At 30.3% G+C, this 26866-nt stretch overlaps 4 protein-coding genes across 4 annotated transcripts; 3 read left to right on the forward strand and 1 right to left on the reverse strand.

The window, feature by feature from the left end:
• Positions 1–20479: 20479 nt before the first annotated feature.
• N7520_010729 (ribonuclease III) lies at positions 20480–21502 on the reverse strand (the record flags this gene model as incomplete). The annotated part of the gene is made up of 1 exon (XM_057144662.1): positions 20480–21502. The coding sequence occupies one exon, from the start codon at positions 21500–21502 to the stop codon at positions 20480–20482; it is 1023 nt and encodes a 340-aa protein (XP_056990416.1).
• A 348-nt stretch (positions 21503–21850) lies between these two features.
• Positions 21851–22363, forward strand: N7520_010730 (mitochondrial 37S ribosomal protein mS33; the record flags this gene model as incomplete). Its single annotated transcript, XM_057144663.1, has 4 exons — positions 21851–21883; positions 21948–22185; positions 22209–22258; positions 22337–22363. 4 exons carry the CDS (start codon positions 21851–21853, stop codon positions 22361–22363), a joined length of 348 nt encoding a protein of 115 aa, XP_056990417.1.
• Positions 22364–22992: 629 nt separating this feature from the next.
• On the forward strand, positions 22993–24727 carry N7520_010731 (U2 snRNP complex subunit CUS1; the record flags this gene model as incomplete). Its single annotated transcript, XM_057144664.1, has 2 exons — positions 22993–23049; positions 23105–24727. 2 exons carry the CDS (start codon positions 22993–22995, stop codon positions 24725–24727), a joined length of 1680 nt encoding a protein of 559 aa, XP_056990418.1.
• Positions 24728–25495: 768 nt separating this feature from the next.
• Positions 25496–26560, forward strand: N7520_010732 (uncharacterized protein; the record flags this gene model as incomplete). The annotated part of the gene is made up of 1 exon (XM_057144665.1): positions 25496–26560. The coding sequence occupies one exon, from the start codon at positions 25496–25498 to the stop codon at positions 26558–26560; it is 1065 nt and encodes a 354-aa protein (XP_056990419.1).
• Positions 26561–26866: the final 306 nt, after the last annotated feature.

A 26866-nucleotide genomic window follows, 5' to 3' on the forward strand; every position in this document is an offset into this window, starting at 1 on the left:
TTTAATCTAGGCGTTACTAATAGATCTTCCTAGCTATAGTAATTAGATTATTTAATATACTCTTTAGGAAGATAATTCCCTCTTCTATCTTTTTATAATATACTATACTAGCCTTATACTCCTAAAAAGGAACCCTAATATACTATAGATAGACTATATATATAAAACTAATCACTATAAGATACTACTTTTTAATATAATAGGATTATATTTAATAGGCGAGTCTTTTTATATAGTATTTAGGTTTCTATAGAATAAAAAAGAAGAGTCCTTTAGATTCGTCTTATGATATTTAAAAGATATATACTCTTAGGAATTAATTAGAGTTAGTTATCTAAGGACTTTAATAACTAATAAAGACTATACGCTTATTAATATAATTAAGGAGATCTTCCCTAATACTAATAGAATACTCTATCTTTAGCATATCGTTAAGAATATTAGGTTAAAGATACGCCCTCTAATCTAGAAGTTCCTTAAACTAAGGGTTTTAGCTAGGGAAATCACTAAAGATAAAGCTAAAAAGGAAGCTAATGATCTATAGGATACTATAAAGAAGCGCTTTAATAAGATAATATACGCCCTTAGTATTATATAAATATAAAAGTATTAGGCTAAGTTTAAGATTAAATTTTGAGAGTTTAATACTCTAATCAGCTATATTAAAGCTAAAAAGATTAATAACTATCTAAAGTAATTTCCTTTCTATTATACTCGAAATTATCTTTATTTTAGCGAAGTTATATTATTATAGGCCAAAGATAGATATACTTCCTTAAAGCTAGATCTTCTGATTAACGTAAATCTCTATAAGTTATTAAAATCTATTAAGATTACTATTAAGGGACGGTTTCTAAATATCTAATTATAGATTTCTATAGACTTTAATATAGGCCTATCTATAGATATATTTTTTTCGTTTATAGATAGGACTCTCTATTTTTTATATAATTACTATAAAATTTATAAAAAAACATTAATATAAATATATATTAAATATATAATATATAAATATTAGTATTTATAGATAGATTTTTTGTCCCCTTTTATCTATGGATAGGCCTATATTAAAGTCTAGATTTCTAATAAGCTGATCTATTAGACGATTAACTAATATCTATTATTATAAGATATAGATAGAAAAGTCTTAAGGAAGGCTATAAATCTTATTATAAAGGACTTTAACCGCTATTTACTACTAGATCCTATTCTAGATCTAGAAGAAGGTAAGTAGATTATCCCTTATAAGTATGAATATATACCTAGGATAGGCCGTCTATATATCTATATTATCTAAGACTTCTAGTAGGTAGGGAGGCTATTTAAGATAGAGAATTTCTACTATTACTAGTATCTTATAGAGTCTATAGATATTCTAATTAACCTATATATGAATATTTAAGAGCCTTAGATTATTATATAAGGGGGGTAGTAACTTCGAGCTTAGGCCTTAACTGGTTATAAGCTATTGTAATTTAAGATTATAGACCAATAGGAGGATACTATTATAGGAGGGAATCATCAGTAATCTTAATCTTTATAATAGATATAGGAATTGCTATAGTAGACGTAGCGGTCTCTATCGAAGACTTAGCTTTCTCTACTAAGGACTTAATAAGGGTAGGGGCAGCTTCTAATAAAACGGGGACGCGGTAGACCCTATACTATAGATATAGGAACCGTGCTAGATATACCGCAAGATATAATAGGGGTCCTTAAGTTTTGAAGTATAGATATAGATATAGGGACTTAGGGGTAGCGGGGACTCGGGGGCAGCGAGGTTAGATAAAGGAGTCTGAATTCTATAAAAAAGCGTTTATTACAGGTAATATAAGTGATAATTAAGTATAGTAACCGGAATTTATTAAGATCAAAGCACCTCCGCGGAGATAGATGATATCATATATATAGCAGAAAAGATAATTGGTACTTAGGGGGGTACTTCGAGGGGATGGCCGAATTGGGTTAGAGGGAGTACGTGAGTAATTTAGGGAGTATGTGGAGAAATTCCCAACTAATTAAAGAAATTACCCTAAAATAGCCTATATTTAAAAATAAAGATATTAGTTTAAGAGTATCTATAGAGAAGTAGAAGAGCTAAATTATATATAAAGAATACTAATATAATAAAGATGATCTAAATATTAGAGAGAATTTATGATAGTAGTAGCTAAATAGACTAAGGGTCCTAGTCTATAAAGAAGGAGATAGTATTATAATATATCTACTAAAGAACTATACTATAAGAGCCTAAGAATAGGAGTATATAAATATATAGATATAGTATCTATTTCTATATATATGCTATAGGACTTACTAAGAGTGGGCCTAGAGAAGGATTATCTTATATATTAAATAATAGCTTAGTTAAGCTATATAATAGCTCTCTAGTGATTATATTACTATTAATCTAGATAGTACTAATATAGGAGTATACTATACTGAATTATTACTCCTATCTATCTAACCCGCTAAGACTCTAGTCTTAATAATTTAAACATATAATTCCTTAGTATTATTGTTAGAAGGATAGTATCTATTAAAGACCCTAATAAACTTGAGATAGTTATTCATTAGTAGATCTTAATCTATTTAACTAATATATGTCTTTATTAGGGTTAGTAACTTCTATAACTATTTTATTTAAGACTTCTCTAAAGTTATTACCCTATTTATAGAGCCTATTAAGAACGATATCTATTTTAAATAGACCCTTATCTACTAGCTAAGCTTTAAAGCTTTAAAGAAAGTATTTATATCTACCCTTATCCCAACTAGACCTTAGTAAAAATATTTAAAAACTAGTATCTCTAGCTCTTAGCCGGATCTATACTAGTTAAAGAGCTAGTATTACTAATCTTTAATAAACCATTAGCCCTTAGAGGGCTATCTATAAATAGTCTTTATCTATCTATATTTAAGAAAAGTTAATCTTTCCTAATTTAGATATACAATATCCTTAGTTATTCTGATAGATTACTATTTTTTAATACTATTCTAGTTTCTATCTTTTATTTCTACTTTATTTCTACTTTATTTCTATATTATTACTAAGAAATTTTAAAAATAAGGCAATATTATAGTATATAATAATAGATAATATAGATATTATTTACTTTTAGGCTATCATTATAAAGGAAGGATTAGTAATTTGAAATATTATAAAATCTATAAATTAAAGTTATAGAAATATATGTTTATATTTAGGGTTTAGTGTATTTTCTCTGTAAGAACTTAGAAATTCTCTTTTTAAATCTTAAATATAAGTATTCAGAATTAAAAATTAATTGAAAAGATAGAATTATAATAATTATTTAAAAATTTACTAGTAATTACTATTAATTATATATAGTATAATAGTAAAATACTAGAAATTATAATTTTACAGAAGGTTTTATAGAAGATTTTTGGAAGAAGTATTATAAATATCTATTTTTAAAAAGTAGCTTATTAAACTAAAGACTATCTATATAGTTTAAGGGTTTTTTAAGGTTTTTTAAGAGTTTTTAAAGAGTAGTCTTAATTAGTATTTAAATTCTATTAATAAAGGAAAATAGTAATAGAAAAAATAGATTATATTATAATAAATTATACTATAATTACTATAATTATCATACTTACTATAATTATTTCTTTTAGAATATAACTAATTAATTTTATATATTAAAATATAGTTTATATATACCTATTCTTATTATTACTAAATCCTTTTTCATTCTTTTTTCTTATTCTTACTCTTATTAATAATATCTAATATATCTTAGTTCTTAAATATCTATTTTTTATCTATTTATAATAGTAATCTAGTAGCTAATAATCTTTTTTATCTTTTGTTAATAAGCCATTTCTTACTCTCAAAATTACTATATTAAATTTTAGTTTTCTTATACTAATTCTACTATTTTTAATTCCTCTTCTATTCTAATATATTAATCTTAGTTATTTAATAATAATTATCCTAATTAATAAGATATTAAAAGATAATTTTATAGTATAGTAACTTAAGAGAGACTCTAGAAAGATAAAGAAGATATGTTAGGATAATAAATAGATAGCTAAATACTAAGAATATTTTAATTTAGTTATAGATTTAAGAACTAGGAAACTAGAGATAAAATATTAGAAATACTATAAAATCCTAGATTATTCTAAATATAATTAATATAGATTAACTACTCTTAATTAGTATATAGCTAGACTAATAAAAATTCTATTATCTAAAAAGATAATATCAGAGACTTCTAGCTACTATAGAATATTATTTTAATTATTTTATAAATAATAACTAACTTTTATTTAAACTTATTAGATATAGAATACTCTAACTAGAGTATCTATCTTTAAATAATCTACTTTATATTATCTAGCCCTTTTTAAATTTACTATTAACCATGATAATAATGCCCCCTAAGCGCTCCGATAAGAAAAAAAGCTAGTAGAGTAGGAGGGTTATCTTTTATTAGCTATAAAAGCTATAAAAGATAGTAAATATCCCTCTACTGTGGCTACTATATGATCCTTTGATATCCCTATCTTAACTTTAAAGGCATAGATTAATAGGCGTGAATCTACTACTTAAAAGCGATATAATCGCTTTATTTTCACTAAAATTAAGAAAGGATCGCTTGAAAAATGGCTACTAGATATAGATCCTAGAGGGGTAGCTCTTACTTTGCCTATATTACAAGATATAGCTAATCTACTACTTTATGCCCTAAAAACTACGCCCTCTATTACTATAGGTAACTATTAGCCTACTAAATTTATTAAATATCTAAATCTCTCTACTCGATTCTCTTATAAATAGGAGTATCAGAGAGCCGTTTTAGAAGACCCTAGAATTAAACCATAGTTTAATATAGTATAAAAAATAATTAAAAAGTAGGGTATTATCTTAGACGATATTTTTAACTTTAATAAAAGCAGTTTTACTATAGGTATCGGCGTAATATAAAAGATTTTTACTTTAATAGAATACAATAGGAAAAGAGCTCTTTTATAAGCTAGAAATCGTAAGTAGATAACTATAATCAAATATATTCGAGCTTTTGGAAGTATTATACCTCTCTCTTTATTTTTAAGAGAAAGAAGTTTCTAGAGTATCTACGCTCTTATTCTCTTTTAAATTAAGAAGGACTATATATTACTATAAGTAAAAATAGCGAGACTACTAATATAATTAGTTTATAATAGTTAAAGTATCTTTTATCCTAAATATTAGGCTAAGAGTAGGAAAATATTACCTATTAGTCCTCGATAGTTATAGGAGTCATTTAACCCCTATATTTAACTAACTTTATAAAGAAAACTAAATAATTATAATCTATATACCTCCTTATGCTTCTTACCTTTTATAATCTTTAGATATAGGCTATTTTTCGGATTTAAAGAGGCTTTATAGAGGAGCGGTTTTAATCTTAATGCGGAATAGAGTAAACTCTATTAATAAGGAAGATTTTCTTAAACTTATTACTAATATAAGAATTAGTACTTTTAAGTCTTCTACTATATAGAATAGCTTTTTAGCTATTAGATTAGTATTATTTAATACTAATAAAGTCTTAGAAAAGCTAAATATACGCCTAGATTACCTTCCTCCTCTCGATATTATCTTATAGCGATTACTCTCTAGACTCTCTCAAAATTCATAAAATCATAATCTTAGATTAAAAAAAAATCTAGAATCTTCTTCTTTAATCCTCTCTTTACTAATAAAAAGAGAGCTTTAGAAGACCTATAATATAACTATTAAAGTGGTCTACTACTATATTTTTCTCTAGAATCGCTATACCTAATTAGAGGCTACTAATAAGAAATAGATAAAAAAATGAGAGACTATATATAAGTTTACTACCTAGAGAGATATCTTTAAAGGTCTAGAGAGTAGTAAAGATAATATAATTTATAAGGATAAAGATAATAGTAAAGATATATATTTACTAGAGATATCTATTAGAGTAGTTATTAAGCCTACTTTACCTTCTATACCTTCGGTTCGGCGATAATATGTTCTAGCTATAGGATAAAAGGTTATATATATCCTAGATACCCTTCACGTATTTATTAACCAAAATTTAAGTTATTTAATAGTTTTAATAGTAGTTCAAAATTAATGATTTTTCGAAGTTTAGTAGGGGTCGCTCGCTTAACTAGGTCTCCCGCGCAACCAGACTTCACGTTATTAAATATAGATATAGATATTAAATAGCTTTTTAACCTTATTTAGGATATCTATTACTATTAATATAGCTCTTTAAACCTATTAACTATCTAGGATCTTATTATTTATATATATATATATAGATTTGAGATTAAAGATAGCTATTAAAGCTTAATTAGTATATATCTATGATTTAAAGAGAGATAGACTAATTAAAAGAAAAAAGATATCTATTTAGTAATTTAAGCAATTATTAATGATAAAAAAGATAATAATAGTAGTTATTATAGTAATAGTAATAGTAATATATCTTTATTAAGAACCTAGATACTTAGTTTAGCCTAATCTTATATTAAAATTAAATAGAGTTGGTGGACTCTACTAAAGAACAAAACTATAAGTAAGCCTAGCTTATCTAGTATATAATATTATTTAGGAATGATTTAGTAGTACTTAATACTTTTTAAATAGATATAAGACTAAGGATTAGAGGTATTAGAAAACTTTAAACTAGTTATATATCTAGTAGCTATAATGACTATTTATAAATTATTTGTTTTATTTATCTTATTTATCTTATTTATTAATCTATAAGAAAATACTACCATTTTAGTTAATATCAAAATGAGTAGTATAAAATAAATATCTAAAGATATAGCCAGAAAATATATAATAAATATAAATATGGATCTTTAAAAGTATATATACTATTCATCTTATCTATTAGCTCTCAAAAGGTCTATAGATAGCCCTTTTAAAGGGCTAGTAAAAGACTAGCCTAATCTATAGATAGGCTAGACTAGCTCTCTATCTATCTATAGATAGATCTATAGGCTACTCTCTAACGGCTAACTATAGATAGATATAAGATCTTATCCTAAGGCTTTTTAATTAGTTTGAATAAATAATCCTTAAAATAAATATATCTAATTTTACTTCCATGAGTATCCTATCCTAGTATAATAATATTAGAGTCCTATATCCTATTATCTTTTAAAGAAGTATTCTATAGCTAAATATAATTATAAGATCTATATTAAAGAGCTATTAGCTATTATCTATCACTTTAAAAAGTAGTATCCTAAGCTAGAGAGTATATTCTTATCTATTAAAGTTATAATAGATTACTATAATCTAGAATACTTTATTATAATAAAGCTCCTAAGCTACTTACTACTAAGCCTATTAGTCTAAATTCCTATCCTAATTTAATTTTAAGATTTTTTTTTTTTGTATTCATTCATGGATCTGTCAGGCTTTTGGCCCGATTTGCCAGTAGGGCACTATAAGATAGCCGGATCAACTACATTACAGGTGGAAATAACGCTAATCATGCAAAGTAGGCTATTTTGGTAGGCGGATAGGGTAGGGGGGGTAAAAACAAGGTTATGGGGGAGTGGGGGAAGACAGAAGGGGGAGACAAATAATGCAAACAGGTCCGCCAAGACCAAAACAGCCAAACAGTGCAAACACCAAACTTCGGCACGCCCCTTCTCCGCGTACGCTCAACCTCTCTCCTTCACTTGCACCCCTTCAACGCGCCCGTTTAATTTTAAGATTAAATTCTAGCCTAGAAAGTAAGATATAAAGCCTAATACCCTGATTAGAAGATCAAAAGATTTCCTTAAGAAGAGAGATAAATATCTATTATACTAAAGCTAGACTATCCTAAAGAAAGAGAATCTACAAATAAATACTTTAATCTTTTTAAGAAAGAAAGGAACTATAATTACTCTGCTAGACTTATTAAAAGAACTACTAAAAGAACTACTAGCTATAACTATATCTATATGAAGAGTCTGATTTATTAAGAATAATTTATTAGAACTACTATCTATAATTAAAGATCTACTAGCTAAAATATATAACTAAAATAGTATAGTATAATCTATCTAGCGCTATTATCTAGAAAGTATATATATTAGTTATAAATAAGAAAGTAACTATCTATATATTTTTTATAATAATAAACTAAAAGCTAAAATCCTATATTAATACTATAATAAGCCTTTTACTAGCTATCCTAGCTAATTGGAGTCTTAGAGATATATAAAGTATTATCCTCAGAGTACTACTTAGTAAGTCGTAAGTCTACTAATATATAAGTAACTAGATTAAGAACTACTATATCTACTATTAAGTTATATCTATTTAAGAAGCCTATTAGAGAATCCTAAAATAGCTATCTATATCTAAGAAAGCTTAGTAAGATACTAGTATAGATATTATTATATATCTATTAGACTATTATTTAACTATAGTTATAATACTATCCTTATTATTATAGATTATCTAACTAAAATAAAGTACTTCATATACTATAAGAGAATCTACAATACTAAAGAAGTCATCTATCTATATATTTTTTATATCTAGAAGCTATATAGCCTACTAAATATAATTATATCTAATTAAGACCCTTAGTTTATAGTCTAATTCTAAAAATACCTAACTAAATAACTAAGATAACTAATCTACTATCTACTATCTATTATTTAAAGATAGATAGATAGACTAAATATATAAATACTATCTTAAAGTAATATCTCTAAATATATATATCCTATCTATAGGATAATTAGTCTAAGTATCTATTACTAGCTAAATTTATTATAAACTTATATTACTTTAGGAATATATATAATATATCTCTCTATTCCATACTAACTATATTTTCTATCCCTATATTAGATTTAAAATATCCCTAGTAAATAAGTTTTCTACCATCTAAGATATTAAGAAGTTTACTATATGTATATAAGAACTAATAATATATATATATATGAAGATTCTATCTATATAGGCCTATAATAAAGAATAAATAAACTATTACTATATATTTATCTAATATTACTATTCTACATAGCTAATTTAGCTAAAGACTAACAATATTTAAATCTTTTATCTAGGATCTAGATCTCTTCTGAGTCTTACAGATTATAAGCCTATATATTTATAAACTTAAACTATCTACTAATATAAAGATATATCTAGTATTTAATATAAGCCTACCATAGTCTACTATTAAGAACCCCATATAAGAATAACTATCTAAATCTCTATCTCTAGTTAAAGTTAAAGGATTAGGAAAGTAGAAAATAAAAGATATTCAAGATTCCTGTTAAGAATAATATAGCTATAGAGGCCTATATATAACATATACTATTGAGTAGATTAGATATAATAATCTAACTAAGGAATCTATAAGATTATTTAGAATTTCTATAGGAGATACCTTTTTAAGTCTTATCTTAATAGAGTTTAGCCTTAAAAGAGGAGATACTATTATAATATAATCTAATAGGGTCTATAGGGATCTATCTAGATTAATAAGATAGATTATAGATATATAATCTATATTTTATTTATCTATATCTCTAATCTAGATCCTCTTATAGCTCTTTGAATTATATCTTATATAATAGTTTATACTAGATAGTCTACTGATCTATTATTAGATTAATTAAGAATCTTCTAAACCTAGCTAAATCCTATTAGTTTCCTCTTATTATAGTCTACCAAGCCTATACCCTAATATTAAGATACTTCTTATTAGTTTTATAATAATCATCTCTCTTTGGAGAGATAATTACTCTAGTTAATTAGATTCTTTAAATAAACACTACATATAGAAATAAAGATAAAATTAAGAATTAATAAAGGAGTATATATTATAAAGAGGTAAAGTAGAATTGAGATTAATTTTAACTATGCTATAAACTATATATAAAAAGCTTAGAAAGATAATTATTAAGTAGATATTCTATATATTAAGTTGTTATAGTTATTATAGTTATATAATATTTTACTAGTCTAGATTAGTATCCTTTTTTTGGTGTAGTTCTTCTTATATATATTATAGTTATATTTAGGCCTATAATAGGATCGAAATACGGCTAAATTATCTTTTAAAGATATCTTATATAGAATAATCTTATATATTATTAAGTCTCTATTAAATTTATTTTATCTAATCTATCTATTTTATTAAGATTTCATTATAATATTTTTAACTAATTTTCTGATGTCTTATATGTATTATCTCTTCTACTTTATGTTTAAGTTCTTTATTATCTAATATAAGTAAAGAATATAAATTATCTATAATCTATAATAGAAATAGATTCAACATAGCTAGTCTAACTAGCTCTATATAGAATATTAGATAGATACTAATAGATATCTCTAATTATACGTTATAAGATATCGGGATATCTAAAACTTAACATTAAATATATAGCTAATTAAGCTTTTTTAATTATTATTTTCTATATATATTATAAGTTTAGCTATATCTACTGTTTTTTCATATAGATTAATATAGCTTATTTATTAAATTAATTACTCTTCCTATGGAGCTTATATAAAGATAATTGTAGCTTAAGTCTAACTTGGTAGCTTTTTATAGTTAATCTATAAATATTTTATCTATAATTTCTCTAATTATAAATAGATTTTATAGAGTTTCTCTATCTCTTCTATCTTAATAGAATTAATGTAGTAGCTATATATAAAAAAGAAAGAGAATAGCCTTATTATACCAATATTATAGTTATTATTTACTATATTAATAATAGGAAGTAGTATATTCTAATTATCTTATAAATAGATTATAAATAGAAAGTAATTAATGATTAATATTAGATTAATAGCTTCTTATATACTATTTATTAGAATATATCTATATATTAGATCCTATAATTATTTATAATCATCTACAATAGTCTATAATATATATAGAAATAAAAAAAAATATATCTACTATTTCTTTAATTATTATCTTCATTATATGTATAAAAATTATACTCTTTTTAAACTAATTTATAATTATTATTAAACTTTTTATATCTATATATACTATTAAAGATAGTTCTATAATAAAATCTATAGATAATTCTATCTAGTTTTACTATAGAATTAGTAATAGTTTTAATGGCCTATAATTTATATCTTACTATATTATACTATAGCTATAGACTATATAGTTTTATAGAAAATATTATGTCTTTTTTATTACTTTTAGCTAGAAGAATCTTTATGATAATATTATATAGATAACATCTTTATTAAAATATATTATGATATAGGAGTTATAGATCTTCTATATAATTCTTATATATAGTTTTATGATCTAGAATCTAAATTGATTATTAAAAGTAGAATAATCTATATTTATCTAAATAGTACTCTAATAGGCTTATTTTTATATTTATTTCAGTAATAATTTATTAGTCTTATTTTATTAAAGCTTTATATATCTTCTAATACTCTAAATCTATAGATCTTATATTTCTTTATTCTTATTAAAATATAAACTTCTTAAATAAGATTGTTTCTTTCTTAAAGTTAGTCTTTTCTATTATTAATAGATTAGAATATTCTATCTTAATCTATATTTGTTTTAGTAAGATTTGAAACTAATTTTATAGTCTTTTATCTATTATATACTATAAGATATCTTAGCTTTACTATAATAGTACCTAGAGAATATCCCTGATCCTAAGAGATCTAGAATAATAATTTTATAAAGAAATATCTATTTATTATCCCAAAATAAGTCTATAAAAGATCTTTATATAATAATAAAAGCTAGTATAAATAAATAGATTAAGTCCTTATCCTAAAGCTATTTAGGGTATAGCTCTCTATAAATATAGTATGAAAGATAATATTAATATATTTAATAATCTAGTCTGAAATAATATATAGCTACTATATATAAATTATATAGAGTTAATTTACTTATAGAATAGAGATACTTAGCTAGTAGCCCTATTATACTAGTATAGACTTATACACTAATTATAATAAAGTACGGACTATAGTTAATATATAGAATTAGTAAGTATTAGGATAAATAGAAGTTAAGCTAACGTTATCCTACTAACTCTACTATATATAAGTCTATAAGTCTATTATAAGAAGGTTTATTATATATAACTATTAGAATTAAGGAACTTTATTATAATTAAGAAGGGGGTAAAAGTAAGAGTATTATTAAGTAGAAGATTTAGAGATTCAAGGCTCTACTAAGTATAGAATATCTTTATAAAATTATAGCTTATATATAGATCCCTTTATAGTATAGCTAAATTAATATAGTAAGAAGCTTATATAAATTCTAGGACTCTATATTATAGACCTTATCAGTAATCTAAGCTAAAAGATAGAGCTTATCACTAGATTAGAATACTATAGTATAATCTCTAGTATCTTCTATAACTAATCTTCCTATTTTTAAGACTATAATATATAGGGATTATATAATCCTCTAAGATAGGACTATCCTAGCTATTATTAATTATCTTTACTATATAATAAGTTTAGAATCTCAAATTAAGTAGATAAGGAATAAAGATATTCTTATTAGTAGTAAGATAGTATATCTTAGGGGAAAAATAGAATTAGATAATATAGGGACATCAGTAACTTTTTTATATAAAGTACGCCCCTATGGCTATAATAGCCTAGATATCTATTAGTAGGTAGTAAATTAAACATCTTATTTTTATAGTTCGATTAAAGCTAATTTTAGCTTATATATATTATTAATTATCTACTATATACTTAAAAGGTATAGTTTTATACCCTATAATTAGATTAAAAATACTTCAAGGGCTAGGGGTACTAGCCCTTAATAGACCCTTAGCCCTTAAAGGGCCCCTATAAAAATAGCCCTTATCTACCTATATTTATATAAAAAAAGTTAATCTTTCCTAATTTAGATATATAATATTGTTTACTTATCCTAATCGATTACTATTTTTAAATACTATTCTAGTTTCTATCTTTTTTTTCTACTTTATTTCTATATTCTTATTAAGAAAATTTAAGAAATTAAATAATATTATAGTATATAATAATAGATAATATAGATATTAATTACTTTTAGCCTACTATTATATAGATAGGGTTAGTAATTTTAAATATTATAAAGTCTATAAATTAAAGTTATAGAAATACATATTCATATTTAAAGTATATAATATATTCTCTATAGGAACTTAGTAATACTCTTTTTAAATCTTAAATACTGATATTTATAATTAAAATTTAAATTAAAGATAGAATTATACTAACTACCCCATATTTTACTAATAACTACTATTGAAATTATACGTGAGTATGGGTAAGTCTGAACTGCGCATCGTAAGCGAATCGAGCGCGATGAAGGGGTGCAAGCGAAGGAGAGAGGTTAGACGTACGCGGAGAAGGGGCGTGCCGAGGTTTTGGTGTTTGCACTGTTTGGCTGTTTTGGTCTTGGCGGACCTGTTTGTCTGATTTGTCTTCCCTCCTGTTTTCCCCTACTCCCCCATAACCTTATTTTACCCCTAATCCGCCTACCAAATAGCCCTACTTTGCATGATTAGCGTTATTACCACTTTGTGATATAGTTGTTCCGGCTATCTTATAGTGCCCTACTGGCAAATCGGGCCAAAAGCCTGACAGATCCATGAATGAATATAAAAAAAAAAAAAAAATACTATTGAAATTATATATAGTATAATAGTAAAATATTAGAAATTATAATTTTATAGAAGATTTTTGGGAGAGTATTATAACTATCTATTCTTTAATAGTAGATTATTAAACTAAGAACTATCTATATATTTTAAGGGCTTTTTAAGAGCTTTTTAAGAGTAGTCTTTAATTAGTACTTAAATTCTAACTAATAAAAAAAGATAGTAGTAAAAAATTATATTATATTATAATAGATTAATTTATAATTACTATCACTACTATAATTATAATATAATTAGTTAATTTTATATCTTTCAAACTATAGTTTATATATATCTATTCTTATTATTATTAAGTCCTTTTTTTATTCTTATTTTTATTTATACTTTTATTAATAATATCTAATATATCTTAGTTCTTAGATATCTATTTCTTATCTATTTAGATTAGTAATCTAATAGCTAATAACGTGATTTATGGTTAGGCGGGCGTCACTATTGGTCGGGCGACCCTACTAACTTTTCAAAAATCACTAATTTCTAATAACGAATAACACCATAAAAATAATATAGATTTTATTATTTAAAGCGAGTAGGGCAATAAGTATATATATGCCCTTTTTTCCCATACCTAGAATATATTACCTACCGCCGAACCAAAGGCATAGAAGGTAAAGTAGGCTTAATAACCGTATTTATAGATACCTCTAGTAAATATATATCTTTACTTTTATCTTTATCCTTATAGACTATATTATCTTTACTACCCTCTAGACCCCTAAAGATACCTCTCTAGGTAATAAACTTAGGTATAGTTACTCTCTTCTTAGTCTATTTCTTATTAGTAGCCTCTAATTAGGTATAGCGATTCTAGAGAAAAATATAGTAGTAGACTACTTTAATAGTTATATCGTATAACTTCTTTATCTCCCTTTTTATTAGTAAAGAAAGTATTAAAGATAAGGATTCTAGACCTTTTTTAATCCGAGATTATGATTTTATGAATTTTAAGAGAGTCTAGAGAGTATATTTAGATTACTATTATTACTAGAAGAAGATAGTCACTAAGAGAGGATCTCTATTAGAGGAAGAGAATCTAGATATATATTTAGCTTTTCTAAGATCTTATTAGTATTAAATAGTGCTAATCTAGTAGCTAAAAAGCTATTCTATATAGTAGAAGTCTTAAAAGTACCTATTCTCATATCTACGATTAGTTTAAGGAAATCTTCCTTATTAATAGAGTTCACTTTATTCTATATTAAAGTTAAAATAGCTCCTCTATAAAGCTTCTTTAAAACTAAAAAATAACCTATATCTAAAGGTTATAAAAGATAAGAAGTATACAGAGGTATATAGATTATAATAATCTGGTTTTCCTTATAAACTTAGTTAAATTCAGGGGTTAAATAACTTCTATAACTATTAAGGACTAATAGGTAATATTTTCCTACTCTTATCCTAATATTTAGGATAAAATAATATTTTAACTACTATAAACTAATTATATTAGTAGTCTAGCTATTTTTACTTATAGTTAGATAAGTTCCTTTTTAGTTCAAAAGGAGATAGGGACGTAGATACTCTAGAAACTTTTTTCCCTTAAAAATAAAGAGCGGAGGTTTAATACTTCTAGAAGCTCGAATATACTTAATTATAGTTATCTAGTCTCGATTTCTAGCTTATAAAAGAACTCTTTTTCTATAATATTCCGCGGAAGTAATAATTTTTTACGTTACGCTAATAGCCTAATACCTATAGTAAAACCACTCTTATTAAAGTTAAAGATATTATCTGAAATAATACCCTACTTTTTAATAGTCTTTTAAACTAAATCAAACCATAGTTTAATGATTCTAGGATCTTCTAAAAGAGCTCTTTAATAATCATATTTACGTAAAAGTCGAATAGAGAGATTTAGGCGTTGTTTAACAAATTAAGTAGGCTAATTAACGCTAATAGTCGAGGGGGTATTTTTCTAGGTACTTCGTAGGAGATTAGCTATATCACGTAATATAGGTATCGTGAGAGTAGTACCTCTAGTATCTATATTAAGTAGCTAGTCTTCTATTGATTACTCTTTAATTTTAGTAAAAATATAGCTAGTTGGTCTCTTCTTAGCTAAAGATTCACGCCTATTAAGCCGATACTTCAAAGTTGAGATAGGTAACTCAAATAATTATACAGCAGCTGCAGCAGAGGGATATTTACTATCTTTTATAGCTTTTATAGCTAATATAAGACGGCCCTCCTGCTCTATCAACTTTTTTTTTTGATCGGAGCGTTAGGGAGGCATTTTTATTATGGTTAATAAACATGTTTTATTATAAAGAGGGATTTTGATAGGGCCGCCTGACTAGTAGTGTCGCCTAGGAGACCATGAATCATATTAATCCTTTTTACTTTTTATTAAATAAGCTACTCTCTATCTTTAAAGATACTATATTAAATTTTAGTTTTCTTATACTAGTCTTACTATCTCTAATTTCTCTAATTTCTTTTTTATTTTATTATATTAGTTCTACTTATTTAATAGTATCGATCTTATTTAATAAGATTTTAAAAGATAATTTTAATATATAATAGCTAAAGATAGTTTTTGAAAAGATAAAGAAAATATACTAAGATAATAATTAAATAGCTAAATATTAATAATATTTTAATAAAATTATAGATATGAAAACTTAAGAACCAAAAATAAAATATCAGAAATATTATAGAGTCCTAAAGTATCTTAAATATAATTAATATAGAATAATTATCTTTAATTAGTATATAGCTAGACTAATTTATAAAAATTCTATTATCTATAAAAGTAATATTAAGAGACTTCTAGCTTTTATAATATATTATTTTAGCTATTCTATAAATAATAACTAACTTTTATACTATTTTATTAAATATAGAATATACTAATTAATACTAGCGTTAGTAGTATATAAATAAGAGTAAGATTAAACTATAAGATATATTCTAGTAAGAGACTTAGATATATAAGGGGTATAAGTAAAGGAGAGAGATTAAGTATATATAGAGAAGGGGTATAGTAAGGTTTTAGTATTTATACTATTTTGCTATTTTAGTCTTAGTAGACCTATTTATACTACTTATCTCCTCTTACCCCCCTTTTAATCTTACTTTTAACCCCCTCCCCTATCTATCTACTAAATAGCCTATAGTTATATCTAATTGGCGTTATTACTACTTTATAATATAGTTATACTGGCTATCCTATAGTACTCTACTAGTAAATCAGGCTAAAAGCCTAATATATCTATAAATAAATATTAAAAAAAAAACTCTAATTAGAGTAACTTTTTTTTTTCTTTTTTTTTAGCATTCATTTATGGTCCTATTAGGCTTTTGACTCGATTTACTAGTAGGGCATATAAGATAGCCGGAATAACTATATCATAAAGTAGTAATAACGCTAATTATATAAAGTAGGCTATTTAGTAGGCGGATAGGGCAGGGGGGGGTAAAAATAAGGTTATAGGTAGTCTTCGGCATTACCCAATTTGGGTCCAAGGTTAGGACCCAATACCCAATGATTTTAAATCTAGGACCCAACTTTTTACATAAAAATACATAAAAACGCCAAGAATTTCCTATTTTGGATGATTTATACATATTTATGCAAAAAGTTGGGTCCTAATTGGGTCCTTGGGTCCTTGGCATTGCCAAGATTGGGTCCAAAATTGGGTCCTGCCGAAGCCTAGTTATAGGGGAGTAGGGGAAAATAGAAGGGAAGATAAATTAGATAAATAGGTCTGTTAAGACTAAAACTATAAATAGTATAAATACTAAAACCTTAGTACGCCTCTTCTTTATATACGCTTAATCTCTCTTCTTTCACTTATACCCTATTAACGCACCTATCTTCGCTTATAATACTTATTATTCACCCTATTTATATACCGCTAATACTAGTAGAAGTAATAGAGAAGAAGTTAACTATAGTATAGGTCTTAGCTATCCTTATAAGTATCTCCTATAGTACTCGATCGCGTTATCTCTTTATCTTCGAATAATATAGTAGCCCCTAGGTCTATAAAACGCTAAGGAGGGTTAGATTAGTGATTTTTAGAGGCCTATAGATACTCTAGAGAATATATATATTACTTACGCGGCTATAGTGACTATAGTATAATATATTTCTAGTAGATAGTAGAATTAGCTAAGTAGGCGAGTAGCTAATAAAGGTAGCTACTTTAGGTATATACTCTAGCTTTATAAGCTAGGATATCTATATACTAGGTAGATGATTAATACTAAGGATTTCGGCGTAGAGTTAGTAAAGCGGGGGTAGATTAGTAATATATACTTCATATCTATCTTACTATACTTATAGTAATAGTAGGCTAAAGGGTAGTCTATACTATAACCTATGAATAGGTAGGTAAAGTTAATCTATAACCCGCCCTATATAGATTATAGGTTTAGATATAGGTTATCTACGCTAGGCTGTCTTTATATAAAATTCCAACGTTATATCTAAATAGGATAGATAAATTTGATTATTTATAGAGTTATTACTATTATTTATATATATTTTAGTTACGCTTTTGAATTTCTAGTTATTCAATCATTAGTATTATAAATTCAAAAGATCTTAGGTTATATTTTAAAATTTCAAGTCTAGTAATAAGATTACCCTTAGGATTTAATATATTTTAAGTAGGTTATGATTATTTAAAAGAGTTTAGATAGGAAATATTTATTTAGGGTAGAAATATATATATTTTATATAGAGCACTTTGAGTATATTGTTTAGAAGATTAAATAAACTTCTCTCCCCTATCTAGATTAGCTTAATTTTAACTTTTTTATTATTAAATCTATTACTAATTTCTATAGTAACTATAGAAATTAGTAGTACTTTTATATACTCTCTCTATCTTAGACTTTATTATTTAGTAGTAGACTTTATTATCTAGTAGTAGACTTTATCATTCAATAGTAGATTTTATTACTTAGTAATAGACTTTATAATTTAATAGTAGATTTTATTAGCTATTTCTATAGTAATTAGTAATACTTTTATAGTCTAAAAATTTAAGAGATTAACTATTTCTATAGAAATGATCAACCCTTAAGATCTTTAATAATTTGTAAACTTAATAGGTTTCTATAGGTTTCTTATAGGTTTCTATAGATTCTTATAAATTTCTTATAGATTATCTAATAATCTATAAATTCTATCTAATAGAAATTAGACTTTATAAGTCAAGTTATAATAGATTAATATAGTTTTTTACTATAGAGTATAATTAACTCCTCTATTTATTATTAGATTCCTTTATTTATAATATTAAACAAATCCTTATATCTATAGCTCTTATATTCTTCTAAACTATCTACTACTCCTCTTTATATTCTATATATCTTAACTCTAATACTCTAATATTAATAGCTTCTTATCATCTATCTATAATAGTAATATAGATAATCTTCTTTATCTTCTACTAGAGAACTTATATCCCTTATATATACTTAAAGTCTTAGTTACTTAGTAGATAACTAATTCCTTAAATTAAGAGTTTATTTAACTATCTATCTCTCTTAAAATCTCTTTCTCTTTAAAATATATTAGCCTAGATTATTAAAAAGACTATATTCTCTATAAAAATATAATATATAGTAATTAGATAGATCAGTAGCTTTAGACTAACTTTAAGAAATAAAATAGGGTATAATAGGACTTAAACTATTTTTCTAAAGTTTAGATCTAGTTTAATTAGATAATAAATACTACTAATAGTATATTAAAGATAATATATAATATTATAGATAATATATAATATTATAGATAATATATAATATTATAGATAAATCCTTAAGTATCCTTAATCTCTATATACTAGAATAAATATATACTATAGAACTTTAATAGTAAATAAATATTTAAAGGATATTAACTATTATGATTATACTAAAATAAAGATATAAATATCTAGGATTATCTAGTTTATATAAATAGCTATAAATATAACTATCTATCTATTCTTCTATTTTTCTAACTTTTATTATTTATACTTAATACTTAACTTTTAATATAATAAAGTAGAAACTCTCTAATAATTATAAATTTATAGAGGATATATAGGAATAGAAGCTTCTTACTTTCTTTATAGTTATATAGCTTCTATTCTAACGAGTTAAGTACTCTAAATTTTATAGTCTTATTAGAATAGCCTAAACTATCTTAATATATCCTAAGATCCTATTATAAAATAATATTCGAAACTAACTATATACTATAGTAAAAGAGAGATAAAAAATTATACTCTAAAGGCTATCTATTAGATCTAAGATATTAATTATATTTAATTACTAGAGATCTCTATTCTTATAGATATTTATAGCTATTAGTAGCTATTTTATAAATAAGGACTAATAGTATTATAAGATCCTTCTTATTTTATAGAATAAACTCTAGTATAAATCTAAATATAGTATTTCTTCAGATCTTTTAATAATATAAAATTAAGGATTAAGTTCTTATAATTATTACTAATAATATATTGAATAATAAGATCTTAGTTGATTCCTTTTAGTTAGTCTATTAGACTAATTAGATAATCTAAGTTATCTATAATCAAGCTAAAATCGCCCTAGTTATAGTTGATTAGTATCTACTAGCTTTATACTATCCTATGGAAGGTTTCGGCTATGCCTTTTTGGCTTAATGGAAATCAGCGGCAAGTAATGATGCTTTGGTTTATTCAATAGTAAAATCTTATTAAATTATATAATATTATATAATATAATTACATTATTATAGATCATTTAGAATAAATCTATAATATTTCTTAGAATTATACTTCATGATTACTACTCGTGTGAAATATATTGATTTCTATTTCCCTTTCATGATTTTCATCTTTGCTGTCATGATTCTAGAAATCATTGGCGTATTAAGTAGTGCACACCGAGCTGCCTCATCACCTGCTGCCACTTTGCTTAATCCCTTCCCTGAGCCAAGGTGCAATTTTTCCCATCCCCAGCCTGTGAGGTATACACCAATAAAAAATATCTGGGTACCACCCCTTTCTTGAATGGGGTCACGCTCGTTGACATATTCTAGCTTGACCCCTTTGCCCATGACCTTTTTTGCAAGTTCCTCCTTGGACCGCAACTCCACTTTCTGATGCCCTAACTTGTCTAGCATTGGCGACCACAAAGCAATCAGCCACTGCTCCACAATATCATAGCCTTCTCGTGGATCAGACAGTATGACAGCGGCCACATAAGCTTCGAAAATGTCCCCTTTGGTTTTGATCCATCGTTTTGGCTGTTCAGAGTAGTTCACTGGTACCGTTGCTTCTCGATCAAAGCCATATTTCTCAGAGAATGTTGCAAGCGTCTCATTCTTGACTAATATTTCCCGGATCTGAGATATCCTTCCAGCAGGAATCCCAGGAAACTTCCTCCACACCAATTTTGTCGACATCAGTTCGATATATGCATCCCCCAATACCTCCAAGCGGTCATAGCTAGCGTCATGCAATTTGGCACAAGCAGGGTGCATAAAGACAGCAGCCCGTAGTTTCTTATCCTGAATCAACGGTAAGGTAGGAGTTTCTGAATGGTTGCTTTGTGATCCTATGGACAGATAGTTGGGATCTGGAGCTTGAGAAGCTTGGGAAGGTCCATGTTTAAGTGCTGAGGGTCCATGTGGAAATCGAAAAGCGTGTTTCAGACTTAATAGCGCTTGCGCAATTTGAGGCTCGGTTTTTGTGATTTCATGATCATTTGTTGCTTCTTCGACGAGCGTTTTCAGAAGAGAGAACCGAGAACTACAGCTCGAAGCTTGGATTGGAGCATCACCTTCTAGATGATTTTCAGATTGGAGCCCTTCTGGTAAGTGCTCAACCTCCATACAGAAGGTTAGCCGTGATACAGATTAAACCGACGCAAAACAATCGAGGAGAAGATAGTCATAATCACCTTGGACCGTTTTATGCTCGGGTGGAATGGTCGGTCATCCACACAAGGCACGGATCTTTTGGAGCTCATATCGGGTTGGGGGTGGGTTTGTGATTCTCTTTTTCGGTTATTCACACTGACTTGATCGAAAAGAAAAGGGTAGTTGGGGTTCCGAGGCTCACTAAGATCAACTTCTGTGATGGAAACTCACGGTCACATGACTAGAAACTATCCGCTCCCAGGTCCGGCACCAAGTCGGCGTTCTTCCTCGTTCCACCGCGACCACATTGGCACCGTGAAGATGTCTCAACCCCGATTGTTAGAGCTGGTCAAGGTACGGATATAAGTACTTAGTGTTGTGAGGTATCTGCTAATCATCCTGTCATGTTCACCCGCAGACACAATGTCGCATCTTCTCGCTCAACTTCAACCCGCAAAGACTCCGGTTAGGAAATAAGATCCTCAGACAGCGACTGCGAGGCCCTGCACTTGCAGCATGGTATCCCAAGCAGGAAGTCTCTTTTAGAGATCTCCAGAATACATACAAGCCTCTTGGCCTGACTACATTTGATGAGGCTGAAGATGATCGAGAGGAGGCCATCCAAATGTTAGTACTCTTCGGTCTTGGCGGTCCCTGTTATATTAAACCATTCATCTAGTGCAAAACTTCGAGGAAAAGGACGACCGAAGAAGAAGCGGAGCGCTGCGGGTAAGTGGCTTTCCTTCTCTTTTCTTTTTCCTCAATACACAGAAATCCACTGACAATCATTTCTTAACTTAATCAGAGTCACGATCGGCAAAGAAGAAGAAATAGGTGCATCATCACTCATAGTGAATGGAACAATGCTTTCACGCCGGGTTATCTGTCTCGGTATTCGAATAGAACGAGCTTTGCAAGGGCGGAAAGGTGCATCTCAGGATTTCCTTCAGATCAATACTTTTTCTTTTCGCCGCCTATCCATGATGGCTTACTACCGATTTTCAGGAATAAGGATTGGCTGTACTATATATACATGTATTTTAAAGCGTTTATCATATCTACATGTCGAGAGTTGGATCTTGTCCAAGAAGCACGTCTAAATTTGGTTGAGGACAGACTAATCGTTCAGCTACGCAAAAGCATGAAAGATCACACTACACTCGCTTCAATCTTAGATCAAGTTAGAATTGACCTTAAGGAAAAAATATCCACAGAAATAAAGGATTCGAAAGAGACAATGTAATCATAAAATGACAAAAAAAGGAAATCTGATGCTCCGAAAGGCGGTAAGAGCTACATAACCAATCAGAATACATAATTGGCATTTTATCGCGACTTTGACCTGGAAGAAACGCCGAGATTCAGTTCTCAATTCTACGACAGCCAGCTTCCCGACCCCCACACCCTTACTGGTGATAGATTTTCCGCCAGGGAGATTTGAAGCTACGGTGTCAACAGCAATCATGAAACAAAGCAAGAATCAACTTCGAAGGGCCCGGAAAAAGAGTCAAAAGGCGGAGGTGAGTTCGCGCCCCTGCTCCCGAATACCCATGAGCTGACATAGTTCCTTCTCAGACTGCTACCGGGGTCATTGAACATGCTCCCCAAGAAAGACCATTCCCGTCACCTTCGACCTCTGACATCACAAATGGACCAACCGCCCGTACTGATGAGACATCCCTGGAAGACAACGATCCGTTATGGGAGATGTATAAGGGTATCGTCAGTAAATTTGACGAGACAGCTGGCGAGGCTGCTACAACCACGGAGGCCGAGAAACCTGAAGTGTATTTTGATGATGCAGACGACATCCCGGACGAGGAGCAAGATCAAGAGCTCAAAATATCGAAAAAGAAGCGCAAGGAGCTGAACAAGTTATCCGTGGCCGAACTTAAAGCCATGGTTCGTAAGCCTGAAATTGTGGAATGGACAGATACATCCGCGGCCGATCCTCGACTCCTGATACATATCAAGGCCCATCGCAATGTTGTCCCGGTTCCTATACACTGGTCACTCAAGCGGGAATATCTCTCCTCTAAGCGTGGTGTGGAGAAAGCGCCCTTTGCCCTTCCCAAGTTTATTCAGGAAACCGGCATTGCGGAAATGCGGGATGCCGCTTTGGATAAACAGGAACAATCGAGCTTGAAGCAAAAACAACGAGAAAGAGTTCAGCCCAAGATGGGACGGTTAGACATTGACTACCAGAAGCTATATGAGGCGTTTTTCCGCTTTCAAACCAAGCCCGAGCTAACTCGTTATGGTGAGATCTATTACGAGGGCAAGGAATATGAGACCAATCTCAAACACCTTCGCCCAGGCGAGTTGAGCGACGAACTCAAGGAAGCCCTGAATATGCCACCGGGAGCTCCTCCTCCATGGCTGATCAATCAGCAACGTTATGGTCCCCCTCCGTCCTATCCTGCCTTGAAAGTACCTGGGCTAAACGCACCACCTCCACCAGGCGCGATGTGGGGCTACCACCCTGGCGGTTATGGAAAGCCGCCTGTTGATGAGCACAACCGACCACTTTACGGTGGTGATATTTTTGGGGTCTTACAGCCCCAGCAAAGCGTTCAGCAGGGGGAGCCGGTCGAGAAAGATCTATGGGGAGAGCTACAGCCATCCGAGGAATCTGAGGAGGAGAGTGAAGAAGACGAGGATGAGGATGAAGAAGGAGACGCCGACGAAGAGGATGCCGAAGCTGGAACCCACTCCCCCAGTGGCTTGGATACACCCAGCGGCATGGCATCGGCGGCACCGTCCGAATTCCTGGGAATGGAGAGTGTTGCTGGGGAATTCGACGTTCGAAAACATCACCGGGGAACGGAAACCGAAGAGACTGTTCACCCTCGGAGCGCATATCAGGTTATTCCGGAGAAACAGACAAATGTACAAGGATTCTTCGGCGGAGATCGAGCCTATGATCTTAGTACGTCATCCAGCAAACCTCCAGTCCTTGGAGTTGATGACCAAACCCGAAAACGCAAGAAGCCTGGCGATGTGGACGTCTCCGTGGACTTGGATGCGATACAAGCTGGCGATGGTCTCAGCAAAGAAAGTCTTGAAAACTTGTACGAAGTACAACGTCAGCAGCAAAACCAGCCGCAGTGGGGATTTCAAGAGGACCTTAGTGACATGATCGCGCAAGAGAGTCGCAAGCGATTGCGTAAAGAAGAAGAGCGACGAGGCAAGAACTGAAGCCCATGTCAACGTTTTTATCAGATAGCTCTACCAATTAAATACTTTCCTACGATTACCATCAACATCATAATCATCATCATCATCATCATCATCATAATCATAATCATTGTTTTTACTTCTCTTGTACATGATCTAGTATAGACTTCCCGAAAGTGGTTTGGTTTTCTTCCACGTCTCCGCCTCCGAGTCCTTTTCAAGATCATCATTTTTCGTTCTCGTCCGCGACATCACCCAAATATCTCAATCCACCCAGTCCTTGAGGATGGATTGGGATCGAAGAAGGCATTTTACCCTGTATCTAGTGAAAAATGGTTCATTTCCTGACTAGTTCTATAGATTTGATGACCGACGAGGGGGGAGAGTTATCGACCAGCTGACCGACCTGGTCGGTCACCCTCGCGTGGATACGACACTCGAAACAGACGCTCGCCTCCTCGAAATCGCTCTCGCCTGCGCGCCGACACATGGTTGCCGTCTAGTCGAGGGTATGGACGTCCAAGAAGTCGCTCACCTCCCGATTACCGGCGTCGCTCCAGAACCCCTCCCTTCCAAGGCCGAGGCTTTGGACCCAGTCCGTATGGGAGGAGGCGGTCACCCCCTCGACGGTTCTCTCCACGAAGAGAGGAACGACCCCGATCACCTCTTCCATCATGGCGATCCAAGTCCCCTTATAGCGAGGGCCGATCGCTTGATGTATCTCGTGGCCACAGCAGCCCAAGTCGCATCCGGGATGCATCCCCTGGGAATCAAGATTTACGTACAACCATGCGAAATTCCCCTCCAAAACTCCCGACCTGTGCGAGAAGCGTTCGAGCCCTATCACCGAGAGCCCAAGCCACTTCGTTTCGCTCGCAGAGCCCTTCCCATGCCCATGCCCGGCGACAGCTGTCCATGGACATGAGTAGGGGCCGACACAACGAGCGGTCCAGACCAGTCTCACCTGTCAATTCTGCCCGGCCCGCATCCAACACTACATCACGACGTTCCTCCCCAGCGACGGGTCCAGAGCACGGTGGTTTTGTGTCCCGCAAAAGCCGCAGCCGATCTCCCATGCGCCCTTCGCCTCCGCATCGGTCCTCGGGACTCGCAGGACCTCCTCCTTACCGAGATCGCGATTCGACGCAAACCCTGGAAGCTACGCCCTTTGGAAGGGGACAAGGAAAACTGAATCAACCTGAAGGCGAATCCTCGGAGCCCGTTCAATCCCGATTTGGAGGCTATGTCCCAACGCAGCCAAGAAATACAGGCAATCACCAGTCTCCACCGTCAGGTCCCTCCCAAGGACCTAGGGCGATGCCTTCACATCCCCGAGGCTCTCATAATATGAACTTTTTATCGGCGCCAACACGTCCGCGTCGTGGCCCCGCTGCTCGAGACGGGCCGTGGCCCGGTGCTCCCATGACTCGTCGCGGGCCACCTACGACTGCACCGCACACCCCTTCCGGTCCTCGGGCTTCCTTCACGCCTCCGATGCCTGGCGGGAATTTCCGTCATTCAGGATCCCGACAGAATAGCACTGCCCCCGTGGTTTCCTCTCCCGTGATCAAACCTCCGAACCACTTGGCGGGACTCTGTACCTTGATGCCAGGTGGCAGGACACTAACATCGGTCTTGGAAGTCGCAACGGAGAAGCGCCTATCCCAACTTGAGTCAGATCAGGAGAAACTTCTTGAGCAACTGGCCGAGTCCCAAAAATTGAAACGAGCTGGACTTCGTGACTGGGATCGATTGGATCATGAAAGCTCTATTTGTGCACTCAAAAGCGAACTAGCCGAGGGACATTTACAACGTATGGCAGATGAGACGATCGGAGGAGGAATTCCATTCTAATGGCCATGTTTTTCCGTTGAACTTTGTATCAATATGGCGTTTTATACTTACTCTTCTTCATTTCTTTGGGTGGGTTTAATCTGGAAGCATGGAACAAAGGTGCGAAAAAATGGGGATAGGAGCAATCAGGAGTTCTCTTCACAATATTTCCAAATTCCAATTGCATTCAATATCTTGACTTATCATAGATCAGAGATCATAGATAGATTATAACATACATCATATGTACTCCACTTAAAGGTGCCGCTTGGCCCGCGCGTACCTGATCGGCAATGTAGCCCCTTCCTGGTTTCGTGTCAACAACTT

This window comes from Penicillium odoratum (genome assembly GCF_028828045.1).
Source record: "Penicillium odoratum strain IBT 22623 chromosome Unknown utg000008l_segment0_segment0, whole genome shotgun sequence".
NCBI lineage: Eukaryota > Fungi > Ascomycota > Eurotiomycetes > Eurotiales > Aspergillaceae > Penicillium > Penicillium odoratum.